Source organism: Esox lucius, chromosome 8 (assembly GCF_011004845.1).
Source record: "Esox lucius isolate fEsoLuc1 chromosome 8, fEsoLuc1.pri, whole genome shotgun sequence".
Taxonomy (NCBI): Eukaryota; Metazoa; Chordata; class Actinopteri; order Esociformes; family Esocidae; genus Esox; species Esox lucius.
Genome location: NC_047576.1, coordinates 14,765,556 through 14,787,846, shown reverse-complemented (window position 1 = coordinate 14,787,846; position 22,291 = coordinate 14,765,556). Strand labels below are relative to the sequence as shown.

The 22,291-nt window shown below is 38.1% G+C and overlaps 1 protein-coding gene across 5 annotated transcripts in view; it reads right to left on the bottom strand.

The window, feature by feature from the left end:
* csnk1g2b (casein kinase 1, gamma 2b) overlaps positions 1 to 18,764 on the bottom strand; it is a 50,450-nt gene extending 31,686 nt beyond the window's left edge. For 4 of the 5 annotated variants that reach the window (XM_010871841.5, XM_010871843.5, XM_020049295.3 and 1 more), the window contains exons 1-2: positions 18,629 to 18,764; positions 14,649 to 15,434 (exon numbers count right to left, since the gene is read on the bottom strand). In XM_010871841.5, the coding sequence (XP_010870143.3) occupies positions 14,649 to 14,876 (228 nt within the window). In that variant the 5' untranslated portion in view covers positions 14,877 to 15,434; positions 18,629 to 18,764. Of the gene's footprint in view, positions 1 to 14,648; positions 15,435 to 18,300; positions 18,479 to 18,628 lie in introns of those variants that run through there. The other variant, XM_010871842.5, reaches the window with a different exon arrangement.
* Positions 18,765 to 22,291: the final 3,527 nt, after the last annotated feature.

Below are 22,291 nucleotides of genomic sequence, written 5' to 3'. Positions count from 1 at the left end.
CAGTGGCTCAGAAGTTGTAAGTAGCCCTTTTCTGTTGAAGTACACCAAAAAAACAAAAAGAGTTCTCAAATTAAAACTACACTTCCCGGTTCACCACCAATCTCCAACCTATACGTACAACCTACACAGATGCAATTACATGAAGTTCATACAGTGAAATTGCAAATGCTCATAGCGACAAACAGTGATTCAACAACAACAGTCCATATCGAAAATTCAATCACCATCATATTCTGTTTAATTGTCCTTTAATAGCAAATCTGTGGTTTTCAATGTGCTTCCAGCAAAAGCAGAATGTGTGGTCTTTGATAAAATTTACAAATATATGAAAATGATTCTAACTCTGTTTCCATTTATGGATTGTGCTCCAGCCAGCCCAGTAGGTCCTATCAGCAGATTTCAAATGGGCACAACAGACTGGTCAAGCAACATGGCATTTTCTGGCAGAACATGTGATCTGTACTTATGTTTCCAATTTCTTTACAAACTATATTGCATGACATTACCCTGGTATGGGTGGTGTCAATTGCGCAGGGTCATCAGCATTTGAACCGAGTAGATGCTTTCAGCATTCTACAAATGTGAACGTTCCCATGAAGTGAGTAAAGAAACGCTTTATGGCAACATCGTAATGAAAGCTCATTATGATGTTAATAATAATTACACCATGAGTACTTTACACTTCTCCTACACATAATGCACGGGCAATAATGGCTAGATTTCAACTACAAATGCCATGCATTGGTAACTGATAACACGTATGAAAGGAACACTTACAGCTCTGGCTTTAGATAACAACAATGGAATGCTGCTTGGGTTGCCTAGCAGCTAAGGTAATCTCAATTACTGAAAACACATAGCCTGAAAAAACGATCGGTCCAAGCTTTTTGCAGATTGCATATTTCAGAAACAAAATAAACCCAACAATATTGCTAAATCCTTCATAATTGGCTAAGACAGTCAAGTTTATATTTTGTATCAAAGACAAGGTTTCACTTAAGTACCAGTCCAGCCTATCCAACACAAGTAGCATGTTAGCAAACTAACTTGCAGTATGCTGCTGACTAGATGGCATGTCAATCATCAACATGTCAGTTTCACTCAAGCACAACATGCTGATCAAGCGTCTGTACATTAACTCACTTCAACCACAGCCACAAGCAGCAAGACTGCAATACAAGTTATGCAATAAAGTGAGGAAGGACTTTTAATTGTCATTAATCTACAGACAATATCCGACAATTACAATGCAAAGAAATTGCTTTAGAAATTTGTGCCACTTCAATGAAAATATAAAATTGAAAACTAATTTGTATTCTCAAGTATTCCGACCCTTTGTTCTCTACTACACAAAGCTTCGGGTTTCTTGTGTATGAACGCAAGCTTTCCACACAAGGATTCTCTCTTGTAGGTCTGACAGATTAAATGGGGAGCATTACTGAACTGAGATCTCACCTCAGGTGAAGAAATGGGGTTTAAAACTTGACTGTAGCTGGGTCACTCAAGGGCATTCACAGACTCATACTAAAGCTACTCCAGCGTTCTTCCAGTGTTCTTCAGGCCATTGTCGTGCTGAAAGATGAATTTGTACCCCAACAAGGTCTTGTGCGCTCAGGATCAAGTTTTGTTGAAGGACCTCTCTATATTATGCTCTGGTCATCCTTCAATCCTGACCAGTCTTCCGCCCCAGGCACAGATAAGCATCCTCAAAGAAGGATGCTCCCACCACACATCAATAAGGATGGCATTACCGGTGATAAGAGGTACCTTCTTTTTGCCAAGAAGTAGCGCACGGTATTCATGCCTAATAGTCTCATCAGACCAGAAAATGTTATTTCTTATGCTCTCAGAGTCTTTCAGGCCGCATGTCAAACGCATTTTACTCAGGAGTGGCTTCTGTCTAGCTGTTCACCATAAAGGTGTGATTAACAAAGTTCTGCAGAGATGGCGGTCCTTCTGGAAGGTTCACCCATTGCTGCAGAGAAACTCTAAAGCTCAGTTATATGCGACAAATTGTTTTGCATAATAATGTTTAGCAAACCTGTCAAAAAGATGAGCAAACTTGTAATTAGTTTTGTAGTTGTAAGAAAGATTGTTTGCAAAATGTTAGCAAACATGTAATACATATTTTCACTAAAACTTTGTTTATGCATGGACCTACCTAGGTGGAGAAAACACCTAAAATATTTGTTATACTATCAAAAACTCAGGTAGGAGTAGCCAACCATTCTGAGATTTTTTTTCCCTCCTCCGCAGAGTGGAAACACTGGTGCTGCATGTTCCAGAATCTACTCCGATTGGTTAAAACGTGATGCACTCATTTCATTGGTAAGAAAAAGCTATGGCCTGCCAGTCAGAGTCCAAATTGGTATCTTAGGGCCCTATTATTCCATTGCAGAAAACGCAGACGGAATCGCACAATCCAGGTATGAACATATAATTCAGACATAAAAAAATATATAATTCTTTCAATGCCATGTTAATGTTGTCATATTTGTTTTAATACTTTAAAAAATAATTAATTGTACTAATAATGATGGATATGAATGCAATTGGTTGTCAATGCAGTGGAACCCTACCTCGTTTGGCCACTGTTTCCGCACAGTTTACATTCACAGTTTACTAACGCATTAATATCAGAGTAACAACATACTGCACCCGATGTTCGAATCAAACTAACAAGTGAGGTCAGAGAAACGTAACTGGCTGTGTCTGTGCACACAAGGGGTGTCACGATATACCAGTATTTACGATAACCATGATATGAAAAAATGAAATATTGATATCATGTTAATACTACAACATAAGACTATCGTATTCACTAGGCAAAACTGAAGTTGTATTTCTCCCCAAAAAAACTCTGTTTTTCGATACCTTACTCGTGTAACTTATAGACAAACGATGCATATGCCTAAACAAGGAGATAGGACTTATGCACTGGCGTTGAAATCACCTCATTAGCCCCACTAGGACCCCTGGCAGAGATCCGCAAAGACGCACCATTTTTATAGCCTATTCACATGCAAAAAAGGACGTTGTATTTTGCCAAAAACTCCTCTCTGTTTCTCCATAGCTTATTCATGGACAAACGATACATGTGCTTAAACTACGAGTCTGGACCTAAACACTAGCCTTTTTGTAGCCTATTCATTAGCTGAAAATGTTTTGTATTTTTCCAAAAACTCCTCTCGGTGTTAGGCCTTGTGGATCTTTTGTTCATCAGTTCATCTGGTTGCCTTAAGTGTAATTGTTCTTTTTGTATGCTTTTTTATTTGTAAAGTTATGGTTACAGACTCCACCTCTATACATTGTATTTCGAGCATAATTAATTTGCCAAAAAAAGATAAACAAAATACATTAAACAAAGTTGAAGATGAATTTGACAGATAGCATATTTTTTTCTTCACATTTTCTATTGATACCATGATAATATTGTTACGTGAATTATTTTGGCCACAATAATCATGTACCGAAAACCTGATATCATGACAGCCCTAGTTCACACATACGTTTAAAATGGAATTTCAGTAAGTGGCTGTAACATTGACATAAAGAAGGTAGCCATCATCTGAGCGACAACCAAAAGTAGCTAGCTAGCAAACTGTCACAACACAATAGCTACAATACACTACAATAGATTATGGAGGCAACATGAAAGATTCGGCAGCAACAATAATAGCTCAGTTTTTCATATTTTGCCTTCAATATAAAAGTATGTGGTGAAACATTACATAAATTCGGCAGCAACAATTTGACTTCCATTTTTCATATTGTGCCTTCAAAATAAAGGTCGGCAGTGTGTATTTAGTGTGTATTCAGTTCATTTTCATAGGAAAAACCAAGTGGGGAAAAATAGAAACTCAAGAAAATTATTTTTTCAATAATACTTTACATAAAGAATATTATACTTCTGCAGCATTATAACTACATCTCAAATGAAAAATCCTCTTATTCTTAATAAATTAGGAAAATTAGCAATATCAACAATATCTTATTATTTTCATTATTTAAAAAACTTAACAATATTTATTGAATAATCTTCCAGCCCTAATAACAATTCCGTATCCTCACAGCACATCCTCACTCAGTGTCTTACAAAGGTTTCCACAAAGATCATATCCAGTAAATGAGTGAACACTATAAGGTAATTCCAATAGACATCTTTTAGAGTTTCAATGGAAGTTTAATTTAGTTATCACTCTCTTTCAACAGCCATGTGTTACTGCCTGTCAAAGTCAAAGCTGTACATCACTGTCACCAGCAGGTTCAGCCCGTAAGCCCCCCTGGGTTCATTGCTAATAACATAGCCTCATAGGTTGCATGTTTAACAACGCCCCATCTTTACTGTATAGATGGGGAGAAATGAAAGACAAGACTGACTACACCCTATTTGACACATCTATTTATAGTTATTAAAGGCGGGTACAATTAGCAGATTTCATGGTCTCAAATAGCATAGCTTGCCAACATAATTCTTCAATTACAAGAAATATGAAATCATTGAGAAGGAAATGCACTGTAAAACCTAATAAGTTCAGAATACTCAAAATTAATTTTGTTAAGTAATTAATTACTTAAAAATTTGTTATTTGAACTTAATAGTTCAGATTTGAATTTTCTTTATTTCAAGTTTACTGTACATAAAAATATAGAAGACAATTATTTCCCAATATGCATTACTCTTTCAAGTGAACTCTAGAGTTACCACCCATGACTGTATTTGTTAATGACAGAGAGCACATTTATTGAGCACATTTATTATCTCTAAGTTCAATTTATTGACTGTTGACCTAACATATCCCATAAATCCTTATTTTGAATTGTAACCCACCTAGCTCATGGACTATTAATTTCAAAAGTCCTCAAAATACACTGTGCTGTAATTTGACAAGTTGCCAGAAAGCCCTGGTTAAAGAAACCCCAGGTTTCCAAAAATGAAATAACTGCTTCCACTGATATTTCTGGAAAACCTGGGAACTTAACCAGAATTTTCCAAAGCTAACCACAAGGCACTGGCTTGCAAAGGAATGCAAAAATTCCTATTCAAATCCAGCACGTTTTGGAATATATTTTATATAACTGTTACAATAATTTCAGTAGTGGGTGCAAAATATATGTTTGCCTAAATGATTGGATCATGTTGGACTAATGTAGGTGTTTGATGTTTGTGTAGCTAAGATGAATCAATCATTCAATGTCCATGCATAAAAATGATAATAAAACAATTCCAAAAAATCAACCTGAAGCAGAGCATGCTAGGATCATTTTCATTTTAAACATAAAAATGTAGTAAAAGTCAGTATAACAAATATTTTAAGTAATTGAGAAAATTTTTCTAACTTTGAGTTACCCTTAGTAGAAACATTTGATTAAGAAATACATTAGGGTTTACAGTGTGGGGGAATTGTTGATACTATATAATCTAATAGTATTTTATTATTAATGAATTTAGCTTCTGTGGAACAAGTTGAACACTGAAAACAATTCAAATATACAGAGTGAAAATATTGCCAAACAAGGGATTAAAGTAATACTTAAAAAGAACAGTTTTGGGGCAAAATGCAAACCATTAAATGGGCAATTCACCATAATTACATAATCTAGTAACCAATAATTTTAGCAATTACACAAAATCTAGAATGAGCAAATTTTTTATTTCAGGGTAGAATCAAGTTCTTCTGTATTGGTTGGTTCAATAAATATAATAAGTTACAGATTTCTTATCAAATGTATATACCTATGGAATATCAAACATATCAAATTTCTCAGCACTTGTGTCTAAAATATTGTGGTCGTATCAGGAGGGCTGTGGTCTCATGACTGATGTTCATATCTGTAATTACATTTTGCAAGCTTGTACATTTAGTTTGTGCTTGCAAGTTATATTTGACCAGCTTGTACAATGAAGTTTGAACACATTTTACAAAGTCGCAATTCTGTTACCAAACATTTGTATAAAGTTAACGCGATTGCAAGCATATTTTATATATTTAGATTTACAACAAGCTGGTCAAATATTTTTTTGGAAATAAGCTGTAATACAATTTTACAGCCAACCTATAACTGGCTGAAGTGCACATATTTTTTTATTTTTTTTCAGACTTTCTGAATTTGACAGGTTTACAATGAGGAGGTTTTGTATTTCGAGGTTCGTCAATGAAAAAAAAATTTGCAAGCAAGAGAGGGGTGTTCCTTCTACTCTAACTAGGTTACTTTGGCATTGCTACAACTCATCGCTTGGCCTACAAGGGGTTCTAGTATGTATTGATTATGAGGGGTTCCAGTATGTATGGAGGGCACTACATTCATGATACATAGCTCACGGCCACCCAGGCTATGGTCTGTTCACACTGCTGACGTCTGGAAGACACTACTGGGGCACTGGAGTACGCGCTTCCAGGCTCAAAAACAGGTTTTTCCATCAGGCCATAAGGCTCCTCAACCAGAAACACTGATCCATGATCATACTGATCACATACAAACATTCCAGATGCTCTGATGTCCTTTCAGGTAGTTTTAATGGGCATTCGAATATTCCTTTGATGCTAGTTCCTTTGATTTCAAAATTTATGCTAGGTTACATTTTGTATGTATATTACAGCCATACTTGCCATATTTACCAAGATTGCTTCTAGTTTACAGCACTCTTTTTAAACCACTGATAGTGCAGCGTTATGTATATTGTTGCTTTATTTTATACAATTTTCTGTCTAGCTATTTTTTTGCTTATATACTCTTCTTAACTCTCACTACGTAATTGTCGGGTGCCATGTCACAAGAGTTTCATTGTGCAGGATGATGCTGTGTAGTTCGGTGCATTTGACAAATAAACCTTGAAACGTGAAAGGAATATATTTTGGAAATAAGCTGTAATACAATTTTACAGCCAACCTATAATTACTTTGATGTATACCAATAATGAAAAGTAAAATAACTTTTTTCCCTTTTATGTGCCCAAAGCGGAGTCCATAAAGACATGGTTCGATGAGGTTGGTGTAGAAGAACTCCAGTGGCCTGTACAGAGTTCTGACCTCAACCCCATTGAACACATGTGGGATGAATTGGAATGGCAATTGCGAGCCAGGCCTTATCAAACATAAGTACCTGACCTCACTAATGCTTGTTTGGCTGAATGGGAACAAATAGCTGGGGGCGGGGGGGTAACTCTATATTAAGGCCCATGGTTTTGGAATGGGATATCCAACAAGCTCATACAGGTGAGATGGTCGGGTGTCCACATACTATTGGTCATATAGTGGACATGGAAAACTAGGCATCAGTAAACACGGCTTGTAGGGGACAGCCAACTCGGATGGTGGAGTTAGCAGGGCACGAATGATTCACATTGCTGTTTGACGAAATCATTACATTTGGAAAAAATCTAAAGAAACAGTTGTCTTTGATAGGTCGCCCTGATATGACCAATTAAAAATTTTAAAAGTCGAAAAGCCAGGAAGGATGATTGCAAAATGCGACCACTTTGTCACAGCCTGAAACGCTGGAACTCCATGTCCATCACGTAAAAGCAAGAAGATTAATGGACATGAAAAAACAGATCTAGATATACAAATAAGTTGCCAGTGGAGAACAGAAGAAAAATGTATTTAAGTGAATGTCGTACATGGGAATTATGAGCTACCATTACAGTGGGATGTGTTTCTTTAAGGCTATGGATCCACCCAGAGTGTAGGTCTGCAGTGTACTTACAGGAGTGGGCTCCTGCTTCCATCAGTGAAGGGATTGTCAGTGTGATAAAGTGCACAACTGAACTAAAGACTAGCCCACTGTGTGTGGACAGGGCTGGCTAACAAAGACAACCTTTCAGGGCTCAGCAGTTTCTCGCTTGCCTCCCCCCTCTGTGCATGAACGTGCAGTATAGTTCTAGATAGCCCTCTGTCAGACTGTGACTAGTACGTCTCTCCCTTTCTGTTCTCACATGTGTGGGAAGGGTGACACTGGCATTCACCTTTGTCCCAGGTGCAGGCACCACCCCAAATGCATGCTGCCTCTGCTTGTATTATAAAGCAAAGAAAATACACAAGACAATTGTCAGTCCATAATGAACAGAGAGCAACTAAAACTGAATCCATATTAGACGGGACTGTAAACTCCACTGGGTTATCCAACCAATCCAGGGGCTGCATAAGCGAGTGACCGGGGAGGGTAAGGCACAAACGTGGACAGCTGCATTACACTGACGTCAGCAATGGGAGCTAAAGCAGCACCTGTCACTCAGACAAAACTGAGGTCAGAGCCATAGGAGTTTGCTTAGGTCAGATCCTCAGAGGACCAAAGTCAAACCCCCAGCACGTTTTAGAGAATAAAAATGTTGCTCATTAGGATACACAATATTGGTTCAGCAATTACGTGATCTAGTGAATTAAGGAGCAGAGCAATGTGGCTAGCTAGGTGATGAGATCAATTTTAACAGGACACCATACTATTTCCCTCATTAGGGTAGGTGAGGGAGTTAGTAACTATTATCATTAAAGGAAATTATTTGGTTCCTTTTAACTTTTCTAAAAGCAACAGGGTCACGCATTTAAAGATCTTAGGGAAATAATGCCTAGAATATAACTGGACATCATGCAGATATAACCCAAATAACTAAACAAACATTTCAAAGAAAGGAGAAGTTGTTTCTGAAGGATTCAGAAGTAAGAGAGATGAAATTACAGACCTAACCTCTGCTTTCAATGTGGTTAGCAAAGCCTTCAATATGTGCTTGGTCAGAGATAATGACCTCCCTGTGAGATAGACATTTTAAGATAATCATACACAGTCTAGTGTAGCCGTGTAGGTGGTGACGCCAAGCCCACACTTGAGTGCAGCGTTCAGACGCTATCTAGGACAATTTCTCTCTTGTAGGCAGAGAATGGTTACATGTATTTGAAATACTTGTTTTAGTATTTCATGGGCTTGAAATACAATCTTATTTTGTGAAACACACCTTTGTAAGTCCTGATAGAAACAGGATTTACTAAGTCAATTCCCTAGGATGTCGTTGTGGATGGGGTGATATAAATACAAAGTAACTGTACTTTAAACGAAAATACTTTATTTTGATGAATTACTTTCAAGGTTATTTGATCATTGTAATTTGCGTATATACTTAAAATGGTGCAGATACAGAAAGGGCTTTTTCAAGGGGAAATCTAATTGGCAAATTTAAATGACACAAATAAATCAAGAATATTACAGGATTTACAAGGACATTCAGACACTGGTTCTCTGTACATGAATGGCACACCACTATCGGAAGAAACAAATGTACGTTGCTAAGGAAGCACAGTATCTGGCCAGGACTCCTTTCACCAATCAGAAAATAAACAGGTCTTGCCACTTTGTGGTTTCTCAGACCCACTCTAAGCGTCATGCAGATCTAAAATCTTGACTTGCAACTTTTGAGAACATTGTAGTGAGTTGCATCTTTAAGCTAAAAGGAAAGAGTCCTGCCGTGTTTGTATGCAAGTACCGTAGTTGAGCTCTCTCAGTGAGTTTAATATAATACAAACTGATCATAATTAACTCATTAAGAATGCACAAGACCAAACCATGGATAAGTAAATATATGCCTATTTGGGGAGGAAGAAAAGATTCAGTGCTCAAACGTTTCCTGTCAGTTAAAGGTCACCAAGTCTTCAGTGGTGGGTTGTTCAGCTGCTATAAGGAAATCAAATTAAATTAAAGCTTCAAGCAGCATTTCAGGGAGCTAAGCAGAGCACAGAATGTAGCACAACATGCTCTCACTAGCAGAATATTTACTGCTATTTGAAACTGCCCAGAGCTACTAGCAGTCAAGATGTCCAACCAAAACAGAGGAAATCCAACCAAACCCTAACCAAAACCTTTAAGAATGTTTATGCGTGTAGAGTGTGTGTGGAGACAGAGAAGTGAAAAAAAATCAAGTGTCTAATAGCCCTTTCACACAGAATATGCGGCAAGGTATTCTTTCAGGAAAGAAAATGGCGGCAGTTTTGGCAGTTCACAAATCAGCAACTTTTTCAGTACCACCATGAGGTTTATCCGTGCAAAACATCTACTGTTCATTGCTAGGGGAGGTGTTCACAGGTATGGCATGTTTTGTAACTCTCAGATATTCCTTACGGGATTAGTAGGATATTGTTTGAGATAAACTTTTCTTATACATTTTTTAAAGGCCATGGTCTAATGGTCCTTCACACCAACTTTCATGCAAATCCGTTCAGCGTTCTAGATGTGGTCTAGGTGTTTGTTTTTTTTATAAAACGTTATAGACCCCAGCAAACCTTTTGGTCACAGTGAGAAAAGGCATGTATTGAACTGGTTCATGTGACTCCACAACATTCGGTTCATAGATTATCATTAAATCTTTTTCATTTTTGACTGATTGCCACCAAGCCACCATGAGATGTATAGGTTCCATAATGGCTGTCTAGCAGTTGCAAAGATTTCACTCCAGACCCAGCCAAGCTATGGACCTCTGAAAATGGGCCCGGAGAAGCAGAATAATAATTACAGCTGCCAGCAGCACTTCAGGCTGCCAAGTGGAGCACCAAAAGTATCACTTCATGATCATACTAGAGGAAAATGTAAATGCTTGTCGCTACTGCCGGTGCTACTGGCAGTCCTGATGTTTAAATGAAGAGGAAATCCGACCAAAGATCAACCAAAACCTTGTAAATAAAATGTGTTTTTCCCAGGTGGAGATAGGAGTGTTTTTGTGCAAAAAAGACATGCTTGTGTGGAGAGAAAACAGTATGTGTGCGTTTGTGCTTGAGTGGAGATAATGCATTGGGGGAGTTTGTTGAGAGGAGTGGTGTGTGTGTATGGGTGGAAGGAGTTGAGTGCGCAGAAAGAAGAACAGTGTTTTCCTCTTATTGCAATAATAGCGGTGACCAGCCACTGCTAAAATGTGATGCTAGCTAACCAACTGTCACAACTCGATAGCTACAATCAGCTACAATAGATTATCCTGGAAGCATTAAAGATTTGGCAGCAACAATAAGACCTCAGATTTTAGTATTTTGCCATCTTAATAAAAGTCTGCTGTGTGTCTATATAGTGTGTATTGTGTAGATTTTCAAAGGAAAAACTGCGGGAAAAATATCAATGAAACAAAATTACTATCTAAATAATACTTAACATAAGTTAAAGAATATTATGAGGTGTGGCACTCAGAAATTGTTGTAAGTAATTTGGAGAACATTGTTGTTAATTTGTCCTCATTAGCTCAGGAGATGGATTTTGTTATAATTCCAACCACACTATATTTTCCATCCCCACACTGTAATGTACAAGGGATACTTTTTTCAGTGCCACAGTGATTGTTCAAAATACTCAGGAGTTTGTAAAGTTACAAATACAATGAGAAACCATGGGGCACTGTGAGCTACATCCATAAAACCATATTTTCTACCCCCTCTTTAACCCCCAATGCAACACACTATACTGTACATGGTTCATGAGTTAGTAGCTAGTGGCTTTTATTAAGAGTCTGGAAGGCGATCACTGAACAGTTTTAGAGAATGGTTAATTGAGAGTGAGTACTTACGTTATTATTAGAGAATCACGTTAAGACCGTATTGTCAAATAATGTTAAGAAAATAAAGTTGACAAGCAAGAGCAACTGGTGTACATGGAGGATGTTTTAGCATTTCATACATCGAGACATTTTTGACGTTGATGTCAGCATGTCGGCCCACAACCCCCAACCACAGTTAGGGGGGAAAAGTAGGGGAAACACTGGAAGAGGGAAGGCAAATCTTGTGTGAAGACAAAGATTAAGTATTAAAGACACATCCTTTACTGAATAACATCTAAAGAAAATTCCATGTCTGTGTAAATTGCTGAATTCTGGTGAATTTTCTGACATTGGTGAGGCTAACAATGACATTATGAGGTCTATCTGCACCTAACGGTTTCTGTTCCTGGCATCAGTGTTTCGTTGCTCTCCGCTATTCCTGAAGGGGTTAAAAGCCTTAAAAAATTATACACAATAAATTCTCTAAATGCAGCCATACTGTTTGAGATGAAGATTTTTAAAGACATTGGTCAATTGGTGATTCACACTAAATGACATGTCGGTTGGACTAAAAAATACATTACAAAGACAATGTCTTTACATACCAGTAACTGAATACAACATGGCTGTAGTACGTCGTAATAACTAATGTCCTGTACGCAAATTGTTTACATGGATTTTAGAAGGTCAATTCCATATACATTTTCTGTAGGCTACTTCTTAGAGAAACAGAAAAAGTTATAATTGATCACAACATATAAGAGGAACATGCATTTCCTACATCATAGCCTCCATGGGCATGAATGTGGCCTAATCACTTTAAAAGATATATCAGTGTTTTAGTATTAGCTCATTTGTTATTCCTCAAACGCATTTACCAGTTAGAAGACAAAAATACAAACCCAAGAGAACTTTAGTCACACGCAATGTTATAACACTGCATTACAAACAAAGGGAACACTATATCCGCTATTATGGCTTTAGGTAGCCATTTCCTGAGCCGTTAGAAACATAGAAAGTACAGATCCCTAGTACTTCCAGGAACATGTTATCTGCATACAATTTCATAGGCTGACCTCTGGGGAACCTGCCCTTAATAAGGGTAGTGGGAAATACTTTCTATTAGACCTTACTGTGCCACAGGAGGTATGGACAAAAATACATTGTCAGTATATATACACACCCTATGACAAGACATGACTAATGAGCGTCATAACACTATAGGCGACGCTCAGTTGCTTTATCCCCCCCCCACCTGGGTACATAATGAAAAGAAAGTAGCCAGTCAAAAAGCCAGAGACACCAAATGCACAGTAACAGTCAAAGGTTTGCACACCTACACATTCAAGGGTATTTCTTTATTTATGATTTTTCCACATTCTAGAATAAGTGTGAAGGAAAACTATGAAATAAGACATGGAATCATGTAGCAACCAAAAAAAGTCAATCAACATTTAGATTTGAGATCCTTCCAAGTAAATACCCTTTGCCATAATGACAGATTTGCACACTCTTGGCAGTCTCTCAACTAGCATCATGAGGTAGTCACCTGGAATGCATTTCCAACGATCTTGGAGTTCCCACATATGTGGAGCACTTGTTTGATAATGTTCCTTCACTCTGCAATCCAACTCATCCCAAACCAACTCAATTGGATTGATGTCAAAAGACATCACTCACTTCCTTGGTCAAACAGCCCTTACACAGCCTGGAGGCATGTTTTCAAATTCTGCAGAACAGGCGTCTCTGGGTCTTCCATTCCGGTGGCGGTTCTCATGAGAGCCGGTTCCATCATAGCACTTGATCTTTTTTGAAGAAACATGCAAAGTTTTAGAAATTCTCCAGATTGACTGACCATATTTTAAAGTAATGATGGACCGTCATTTCTCTTTGCTTATTTAATTGGTTCTTGCCATAATATGGACTGCTACAGTACACATGACGGTTTTCTGTACACCAACCTTATTTTGTCACAAAAACTGATTGGCTCAAACGCATTAAGGAAATAAACTCCACCAGTACATTTTTAGCAAGGCACATCTGTTAATTGAAATGCATTACAGGTGAGTACCTCATGAAGCTGGCGGAGAGAATGCCAACAGTGTGCAAAGCTGTCGTCAAGGCAAAGGTTGGCTACTTTGAAGAACCTAAAATATAAACGTATGTGGATTTGCTTGATACTTTTTTGGTTACTACATGATACATGTCTTATTTCATAGTCTTGAGGTCTTCACATTTGTCATTTCATTCTACAATATGGAAACAAAATTAAAAAATATGGAAAAGAAATGTCTTTATTAAAAATAAAAATTCCCTTGAATGTGTAGATGTCTAAACATTTGACTGGTAATATAAATCTTCTGCCCAAACATCAGATCTGGAAAAAAGCAAATGCATAGCAGTTTTAAGGCCCAGGTTGTGTGGAACAAGGGGGAATGTTGAGATGTCGGACAGGTTAATATTTTCCTTTATCGTACACCTTTTGTTAGCCACACACACACACACACACACACACACACACACACACACACACACACACACACACACACACACACACACACACACACACACACACACACACACACACACACACACACACACACACACACACACACACACACACACACACACACACACCTCAAAAGTCTATAAATAAACATTTCTTACAGCAACAACATGCCTCTCATTACACTCACACACTCTGAACTATTGCTTTTTCATAATGACATAATGCATTACAAAGTAAGTGAGCACTATTTTCACTATACTGGCAGGGTGTATAGGTGCCATAACAGTCCAGAAGAATGCAAAGTTTAAAGTATCCTCAACCAGAGGCACACGAGCTATGGCCCTCTGAAAATGAGCACAGAGAAGCAGAGTAATAATAAAAATAATACCAAATTTCCTTGAGCCAACTACAGTAACACATCTAGTAAAACAAATATGAATGTCAAAAAGCAGCAAACCAATAGAAAGCTGCAGTGATCTTAGTTAAGTAGTTACTAGAAATGGGAGCAGTTGGTAAAATATAGATCTACAGCATGTAATTTGAAAAAAAGACAGTGGTAGGGATGATTAATGTAGGAATGCATGCAAACACAAATAAATCACAGCCATATCATTTAGCCAAGCATGTTGGCCTTACCAATTTGATGGCCACATATTCGTTGGTGTAGAGGTTCTTCCCCAGCCGCAGCTCTCCAAAATTGCCACAGCCAATCTTTTTTCCAACACGGAAGTTTGGGCCAACCATCAGAACCCCAGAGTTGGTCCCTGCACCCCGGGCCATATGTCCAGTCCTGCTGCCAGCTGCCTTAGACATCTTTTTCCCTTCCTCTGTCTCTCCCTTACCCGCCTTCTTGTCAAAATCCATAAGCTTGTGATACCCTGGCCTCTCCACGATTACTCCCTGGCCATGTAAATCACAGAGGCGCCAAAACAACAACAACCAGGACTCTTTATGGGGTGGGAGGCGATAAAGACAGAAGTTGTATAGAAATGTGCCTTACACTAAAAGCCACTTTCACTGGGTAAAAGTGCACCAAAAACATACAGCATTTCTATCTGCCAACTTGGACTGTATGCTTTCTTCCCCCCCCCCTTTCTCGTTTACAGTGGCAGACTCCTTCGGTTTCTCCAACTTCAGTCTCAGAGTAGCATGTCCCTGCCTGAAGTGGGCAGGCAGTGCTAGCATGCACCCACGCGCGCACACACACAAACACACACTCATAGACAACAAGCACTCAGAATCCCAGCAACTGGATCCACAACACAGCTTGGCAACTTCCCCCGGAGCCCCTCATAGCTTCCTTCTGGTCAGTCTTTGGTAAAACAGCAGACATTCTTCATGTCAGAGAACAACGCAATGGTGGAGGCAGAGTCAGCGATGATCAGATACTGCACTGGAGTCCTGCTCAATTTAGTGGGATATCTGAAAACCAGACAAAAACACAATGAGTAATGAACTGAATCCAATACAAAACATTTGAAAAACCCTGCACTCGACAGTTATCATTAATAATTAGACCCTTTTCTAATAAGCTTAAAAGACAGCTGAAATCTGCATTTGGTGTCCAGACATGTCTTAGAAAGGCTAGTAGTCTGAGACTTGCCCAGTCTGTAATAAAAATTGGACTAATTTCCAGAGTAGCACTTGCAGAGAATTCAATAAAACAATCAATATTGTTGGGATGAGACAGTGTTGAGATGAGAAGAACACATGCCTTTCCAGGACATACCATCTTTAAATGCAAAATAACACATACAATACAGATTTGTCTCCTTCTTGGCCAATTAGCCAGACAAGACAATCAAATGTGGAATGTAGGAATGTCAAATTGGCAGCCTAAGCTTCAAGCATAAGTTGATCATATTACTTCTCACTGTAGTGTGATTTGACAACCTTTGAATGGTTAAAAGTATATGTTGAGATTTCAGTATAACCCTTAGGCCCAGCTTTCCTCCATCTGCGCCCCTTGGGACCTGTGATGCATACTGGTGGAGAGCAGGTAATGCCAGCAATATGAGCAGGCAGCTATGCATTCCTCTGGAAATGCACTTCAACTAATCGTCGACTGCCAAAATGCCTCCCTTTAACCGACTGGGAAACTGATTCCCACCATAGGGCAGAGAAATGGGGGGAGAGAGGTAAGGTCTTAGTTGGGTGATTCCACCATTACAAACATGACATTTCAATAAAAAAATCAAAACTTTTAAGGACTCTGAATTGGACCAACAATATGTTAATACATTTTGTGACATCATAAGGCAAACATGGTTTACTATTTCAAAGAAAGGCTTTGGCAAAACCAAATAAGAAAACACCTTGATATTCTATTATTAGAGAGGATAATTGACCATGGATATTACACCTGGAGTTGGAGATGTTACAGTCTGAAAAACATTGAAATATTGCAGAATCCATTCTATTTTTTCATAACTAAATACTGTAACATCATCATCATTGGGAATGTAAAAAATAAAAGGTCAGCAGGTGGACGGATACCATAATTGAATGATTACAAGTAGGACAAAGCCAGGAAGGCACCACATCACATCAGTACAGCCCTGTGTATCATAATACACGTCTATACTGAAAATTTACCTTTTTTGACATACGATGACATCAGTGTATCATACCTTAAACTAAAACATTTAAATACTCCATGACTAGTCACAGATTGTTGATTAATATTTCTCATAGGTCTGTAAAAACCTTACTGCTATGTATGTTTGTTTTTTTTAAAACACATTTCAGATTAAATTAAATAATAGTGCCAGTAACCAAAATATTGTTTTTTGATATTCCATATTCCAGAGTTGACAAGGTAAAAATGTTGTGCCTTTGCATAGAGCAACACACTCAACATACCCTAATTCATGTGGGAAAAGCATCTGCAAAAATAACTAATGTAAGAATTAATGTAACAGAATTTCAGATAAACACTGGAAGCAAATGTTTAACAATACATCTCAGAACACATACAATGTGACAAATGTACAATGTTCTGAAGCAATAGTACATTATCATCTAAAATATCCACCCCACAACTGTTACAGATATCCCAATGCTAAAAACAGATCATGGCAATGAAAGAGACAAACCAAATATAGATCATGTAAAACATTGATAAAGGTTGACTTTACAAAATAAGTTAGTCACATACCTACATATTCTACCATACACAAACTCAAAGTAAGAAAGTGAGTGCACTAAATCAACTCTACATTTATAGAAGTCATAAAAGGTAATGAAAAGAAGTTGGATTTAAGTACAATGGGGCAGCAATTGTGCTGATGTGTCCATCGATTCCTATCAAGTTTGATTTAACCATAAAAATGATAGGCAAAGAACCAAAACATTAGCACTAGTACAATAACTGGTAACTTGGTATCACACTATATACAAACAACGGTTATTACTAAACAATTTAATATTGCCAAATGTTTACTTGGCAACATGTGGCGTTATAAGTACTCTCATTCATACATTTGCCCCCATTTGTTTGCAATATAACGTTATTCATCATAAGCAACAAATACTTTAGTCAGCTAACTGGCTAGCTATAAATGATAAAGTAAATCCATATATTTGTACTTCACGCGATACGCATAATATTTAGATTCATAGAACACTTGATTAACATGGATTCTTAGCCGGTACTACTGTACAGTATTTGTTCAACGACTTTGACGTGATGTTAGTCAAGAAATTGCCAAACCTGCAGGCCTCAAGTCAAGCTAGCTCGCTAATTTAGCCCGTTCGCACAGAGTTGGCGATAGCTTGTTAGCTGTCATTTGTGTCTGGCCCAGAATTAGGAAATAAAATAAACAAATCTACTCTCGGTGTAAGGAGGACAATACCTATAATCAATGAGTGGTTTCCATTTCTCTCCAAATAATTTCCCACCCTGCACATCCTCCCTGTAGTCTATGTAACCGAGGGAACTCTAATACAAGAAGCTAGCTACATCGTTTTCGACTGCAAGCTAGTTTGTAATACAGTTCAGTTATTCCTAGCTAGCGAATAGCATGGTGAGCTCGAAAGGCAGTATGGAAGTGACCAACAGTTTGTGAGATATTGTCAACAGTTGTTTCCTTGGAAAACTAGTATGCAACTCAAATTGTTGATTAGTTATGCAACTATGTTACATGTTCATCGAGTAATAATAGCAAATAACTTGACGTACTGGCTCCTGATACATTCCGTTTATGAGTGTCGAGTCGTCGCTAGCTAACATTGACTAGCAAACTAACAAGTAACAGAACAAGCTAAAACACAAAACAAATGGCACAACCTTTACGGTAGTCAAGCGCAATCCCACTTCATGCAGCATGCTTGTACGAGACAAGATGTTTTTCGTGCAAAAAATACAAATTGAATGGAGACGGTGCAATTCACCCCAAAAAAGCTGCGTTTGTTTTCAGTTCTCAAACATAACATCATTGGGCAACTCCTTAATCCTCAAAACCGAAATCCAGTTTGCAGGCAATTGTACAGTACTATAGCTAGCTAGCCATGTTAGCTCTTTCGTTGGCTATCCAGCGTTAACTACGGCTAAATTCGATTGCGTTCAGTACAAGCACCCCAACTGAACCCAGTAAAGTCAAAGAAAGAACATTTACCTTTCAATGTATATTTTCAAAGTCGATGCATCAACATATTCATGTATTTATGTGATTTGATCTTCTTCTCGCACGCTAAGGCAGTAGGGCTTGCTGTTGTCTCTTTAAGCCTCCCCAACCCTAGAGTGTGGAAGCCCATTCCCGCCACCAGTTAATGAGATATATATTTTTACATAACGTATACATATTTACATACAACTATTTTTACCTAGTTCTACATATTTATTTAGAAGTAGTTTAAAATAATGATATGAATACATGTATTTATATTATGCAAAAATATAGATGTGTGTGTGTGTGTACATATATATATATATTAGATACATTAGATTAGATTCAACTTTATTGTCATTGAACAAGTAGATGTACAGTACAACGAAATGCTGTTTGCGCCTAACCAGAAGTGCAAATAGAGGGCAGAAAATTTAAGTATTAAGTATATATATGTACAAGTAAAATGTATAGATGTGCAATTAATGCACCTGCATTACATAGGGCAATTATAAATGCGCAATGGAAGCAAATAGCGGAGGGCAGAATATGTACAAGTATTAAGTGGCACTTCTCAATGTCATTCGGAATTTGCAATTGAGGCAAATTGAAGGATTAGGGTAGCATGTGCAACTGAAAGGCAGCAATAGCAGCAGTGAGGTTCCCAAGGTAGCCGTGTGTATGTAACAATTGAAAATGCAGGTACAGTGGCAATTCTGAATGTGCAATGAAGGCAATTTTAAGGTGCAAGTCAGCATGTGCAAATGAAATACAGGAACAGCAGCAATGACACGTACCTGTAGACAACTGAAAACTTCCTTATCAGACTTTGTAAGGCCTTGACAGAGTCCAGTAGTACAAAGGGTGGGTATATGCAATTAGGTCCAGAAATATTTGGACACAGACACAATTTTCATAATTTTGTCTCTGTAGACCACCACAATGGATTTGATATGAAACAATCGAGATTCAATTGAAGTGCAGGCTTTCAGCTTTAATTCAAGGGGTTGAACAAAGATATTGTATGAAACATTCAGGAATCACAACCATTTCCATACACAGTGCCCTAATTTCAGCTCAAATGTAATTGGACAAATTAACACAATCATAAATAAAATAAACATTTTTTGAGGAATCGTTTGCAGGCAATGATTGCTTGAATTCTGCAACGCATGGACATCACCAAACATTGGGTTTCCCCCTTTGTGATGCTTTGCCAAGTCTTTACTGCAGCTGAGTCACTTTCAATAATGGCAGGTGTGTAATGACTTCTATTTAACCTGAGTTTGAATGTGATTGGTTAATTCTGAACACAGCCACATCCCCAGTTATAAGAGGGTGGGCACACTTATGCAACCAGGTTATTGTAAGGTTTTTATTTTAAATGTTTCCCCCTTGAAGATTTCAGTTTGTTTTTCAATTGAATTGTTCACATTATAGGTCACATTAAAAGTGGAAAAAGTTCTGACATGATTTATCTTTGTCTAATTCTTTTACATCACAAATACCTGGCTTTTTCACAGGGGTGTGTAGACCATTTATATCCACTGTATTATCTTTGATGGCTGGCATACCAAAATATAACCAGCAGACGCTGACCTGACATGAAACTGCTCCTTAGACCTTCCCACAACAAAAAAGAAACATATGGAAAATTTGGCACATTGATCAATGCTCCCATGAAAATACGGTATAGGGCAATAGATGGTGTGATTTCCAGCCATATGATTTATGTTAATGCAAATTCCAAACTTTTCTGAACTACAATTTGGTAAACCATATAAAAATATATATTGTGAGAGCCTTTTTTTATTTTAAACTTCTTTTTAATGCAAACATTCAAGTGTGTTTCTGCACAACAAGAAAGAGAGTGAAAACCTAAATACAGCATCAGGTTAAACCCTTACATATAAAATAATGATGGACAACAGACTAGATTTCTAACACCTAGCTAACACTTAGCTTGTAGCATGGTTAGTTATCATTTTTATATGTTTTTGCTAGCCTATGCTAAAAATCTGTCGTCAGTCCCAAATACAAAAAAAACATCTCTAGCCACCTTGCCTACTTTATGACTGTCTGTAATTCAAGTAGCTTACATTTTGCATTTGGGCCGCTGTCAAATTTAATTTGGGTACCATTTAATGAATATACAAGTATTTGGCTGCGGCCAAACATCCATCAGGAAGTAACTGTTTGCAGTTCCATTCTAACCACATTTTAGCTTTATATTAGTTAAATGGCAAGAGCTTGAAAAGCTTAAGTGTCATTCAAGGTTGGATCAAATGCATGCACACTCAGTGGCTCTCCTGATAGTGGGGGTTAGTTTAAAACTCTAGCCAAAAAAGGTACCCTGGTCTAATAGCCCAACTTGGAAAAAGACCGCTCCTGCACTTTTTTAATGTCAAGCACTATTCATGATTTACAATGAAACACAGTAAGTATTTATCAAAATGCATTGCTTTTCAAAAATATTTGTTTTATTTAGGGCCAAATTTGAACACATTCTTAAAAATGTATTATCTGCTATTCATTAATTTAATCATTGTATAGCACTAATATATACATCTCCTAAGTGCTTGTGATAAGTGAGAAGAAAATGACATAACTGTGCATATACACTGCTCAGAAAAATGGGAACACTTAAATCACATATCGGGTCACGATGACCAAAATATATTAAAGATCATAATCTTTACTGTACATTGTGTAATTCGTTGAGAGCAAAATGACCTAACAACGGTCAATGGAAACAAAAATCACCAACCAATTGAGGGCCGGATTCAAACTGAAATTCAAAGAAAACTATTGAAATCACAGGCTGGTCCATCTAATAATGTGACTCAGTAGTGTGTATGGCCCCCCCCGACAACGTCTGGGCATAAACACTCCCAACAATATCTGGGCATGCTCCTGATGAGACGACGGATGGTGTCCTGGAGGATCTCCTCCAAGACCTGGATCAGGGCATCAGTGAGCTCCTGGACAGTCTGTGGCACTACTTGGTGGCGTCGGATGCACCGATACAAAACGTCCCAGAGGTTCTCAATTGGATTCAGGTCTGGAGAATATGAGGCCCAGTCAATGGCATCAATACCTTCGGCATCCAGGAACTGCCTACACACACTGACCTTGTGTCATCCCAGTACCTAACAGCAGACAGGGTACCATTAGCTAGCACGTGGAGGTCTGTGCAACCCTCCAAGTATATACCTCTCCAGACCATCACGGACCCACCGCCAAACCGGTCATGCTGGATGATGTTGAAGGCAGCATAATGTTAACCAAGGCATTCTTGTGGTAACAGGGTGTTAATGTCGGACCTGCTAATTCTGGTGTTCGCTGATGGGTTGATGCCATTCTATGGCCCTCTCCAGCTCTCCTTGTGTAACGGTCTTCTGGTATCTCCTCCATGCTCAGGAAACTGTACTAGGAGACACAGCAAACCTTCTTGTGATGGCACATATTGATGTGCCATCCTGGAGGACCTGGACTACTTGTGCAACCTGAATGGGCAACAGGTACCGCCTCATGCTACCAGTAGTAACAAGGACACGAAAACGCAAAACTGGAGAAGAATCAGTCAGGAAGGATAAGGAGAGGGCAATTGTCTGTGGCCACCACCTACGAAACCATTACCTTTTTGGGGGTCATCTTGCTGTTGCCTCTCCA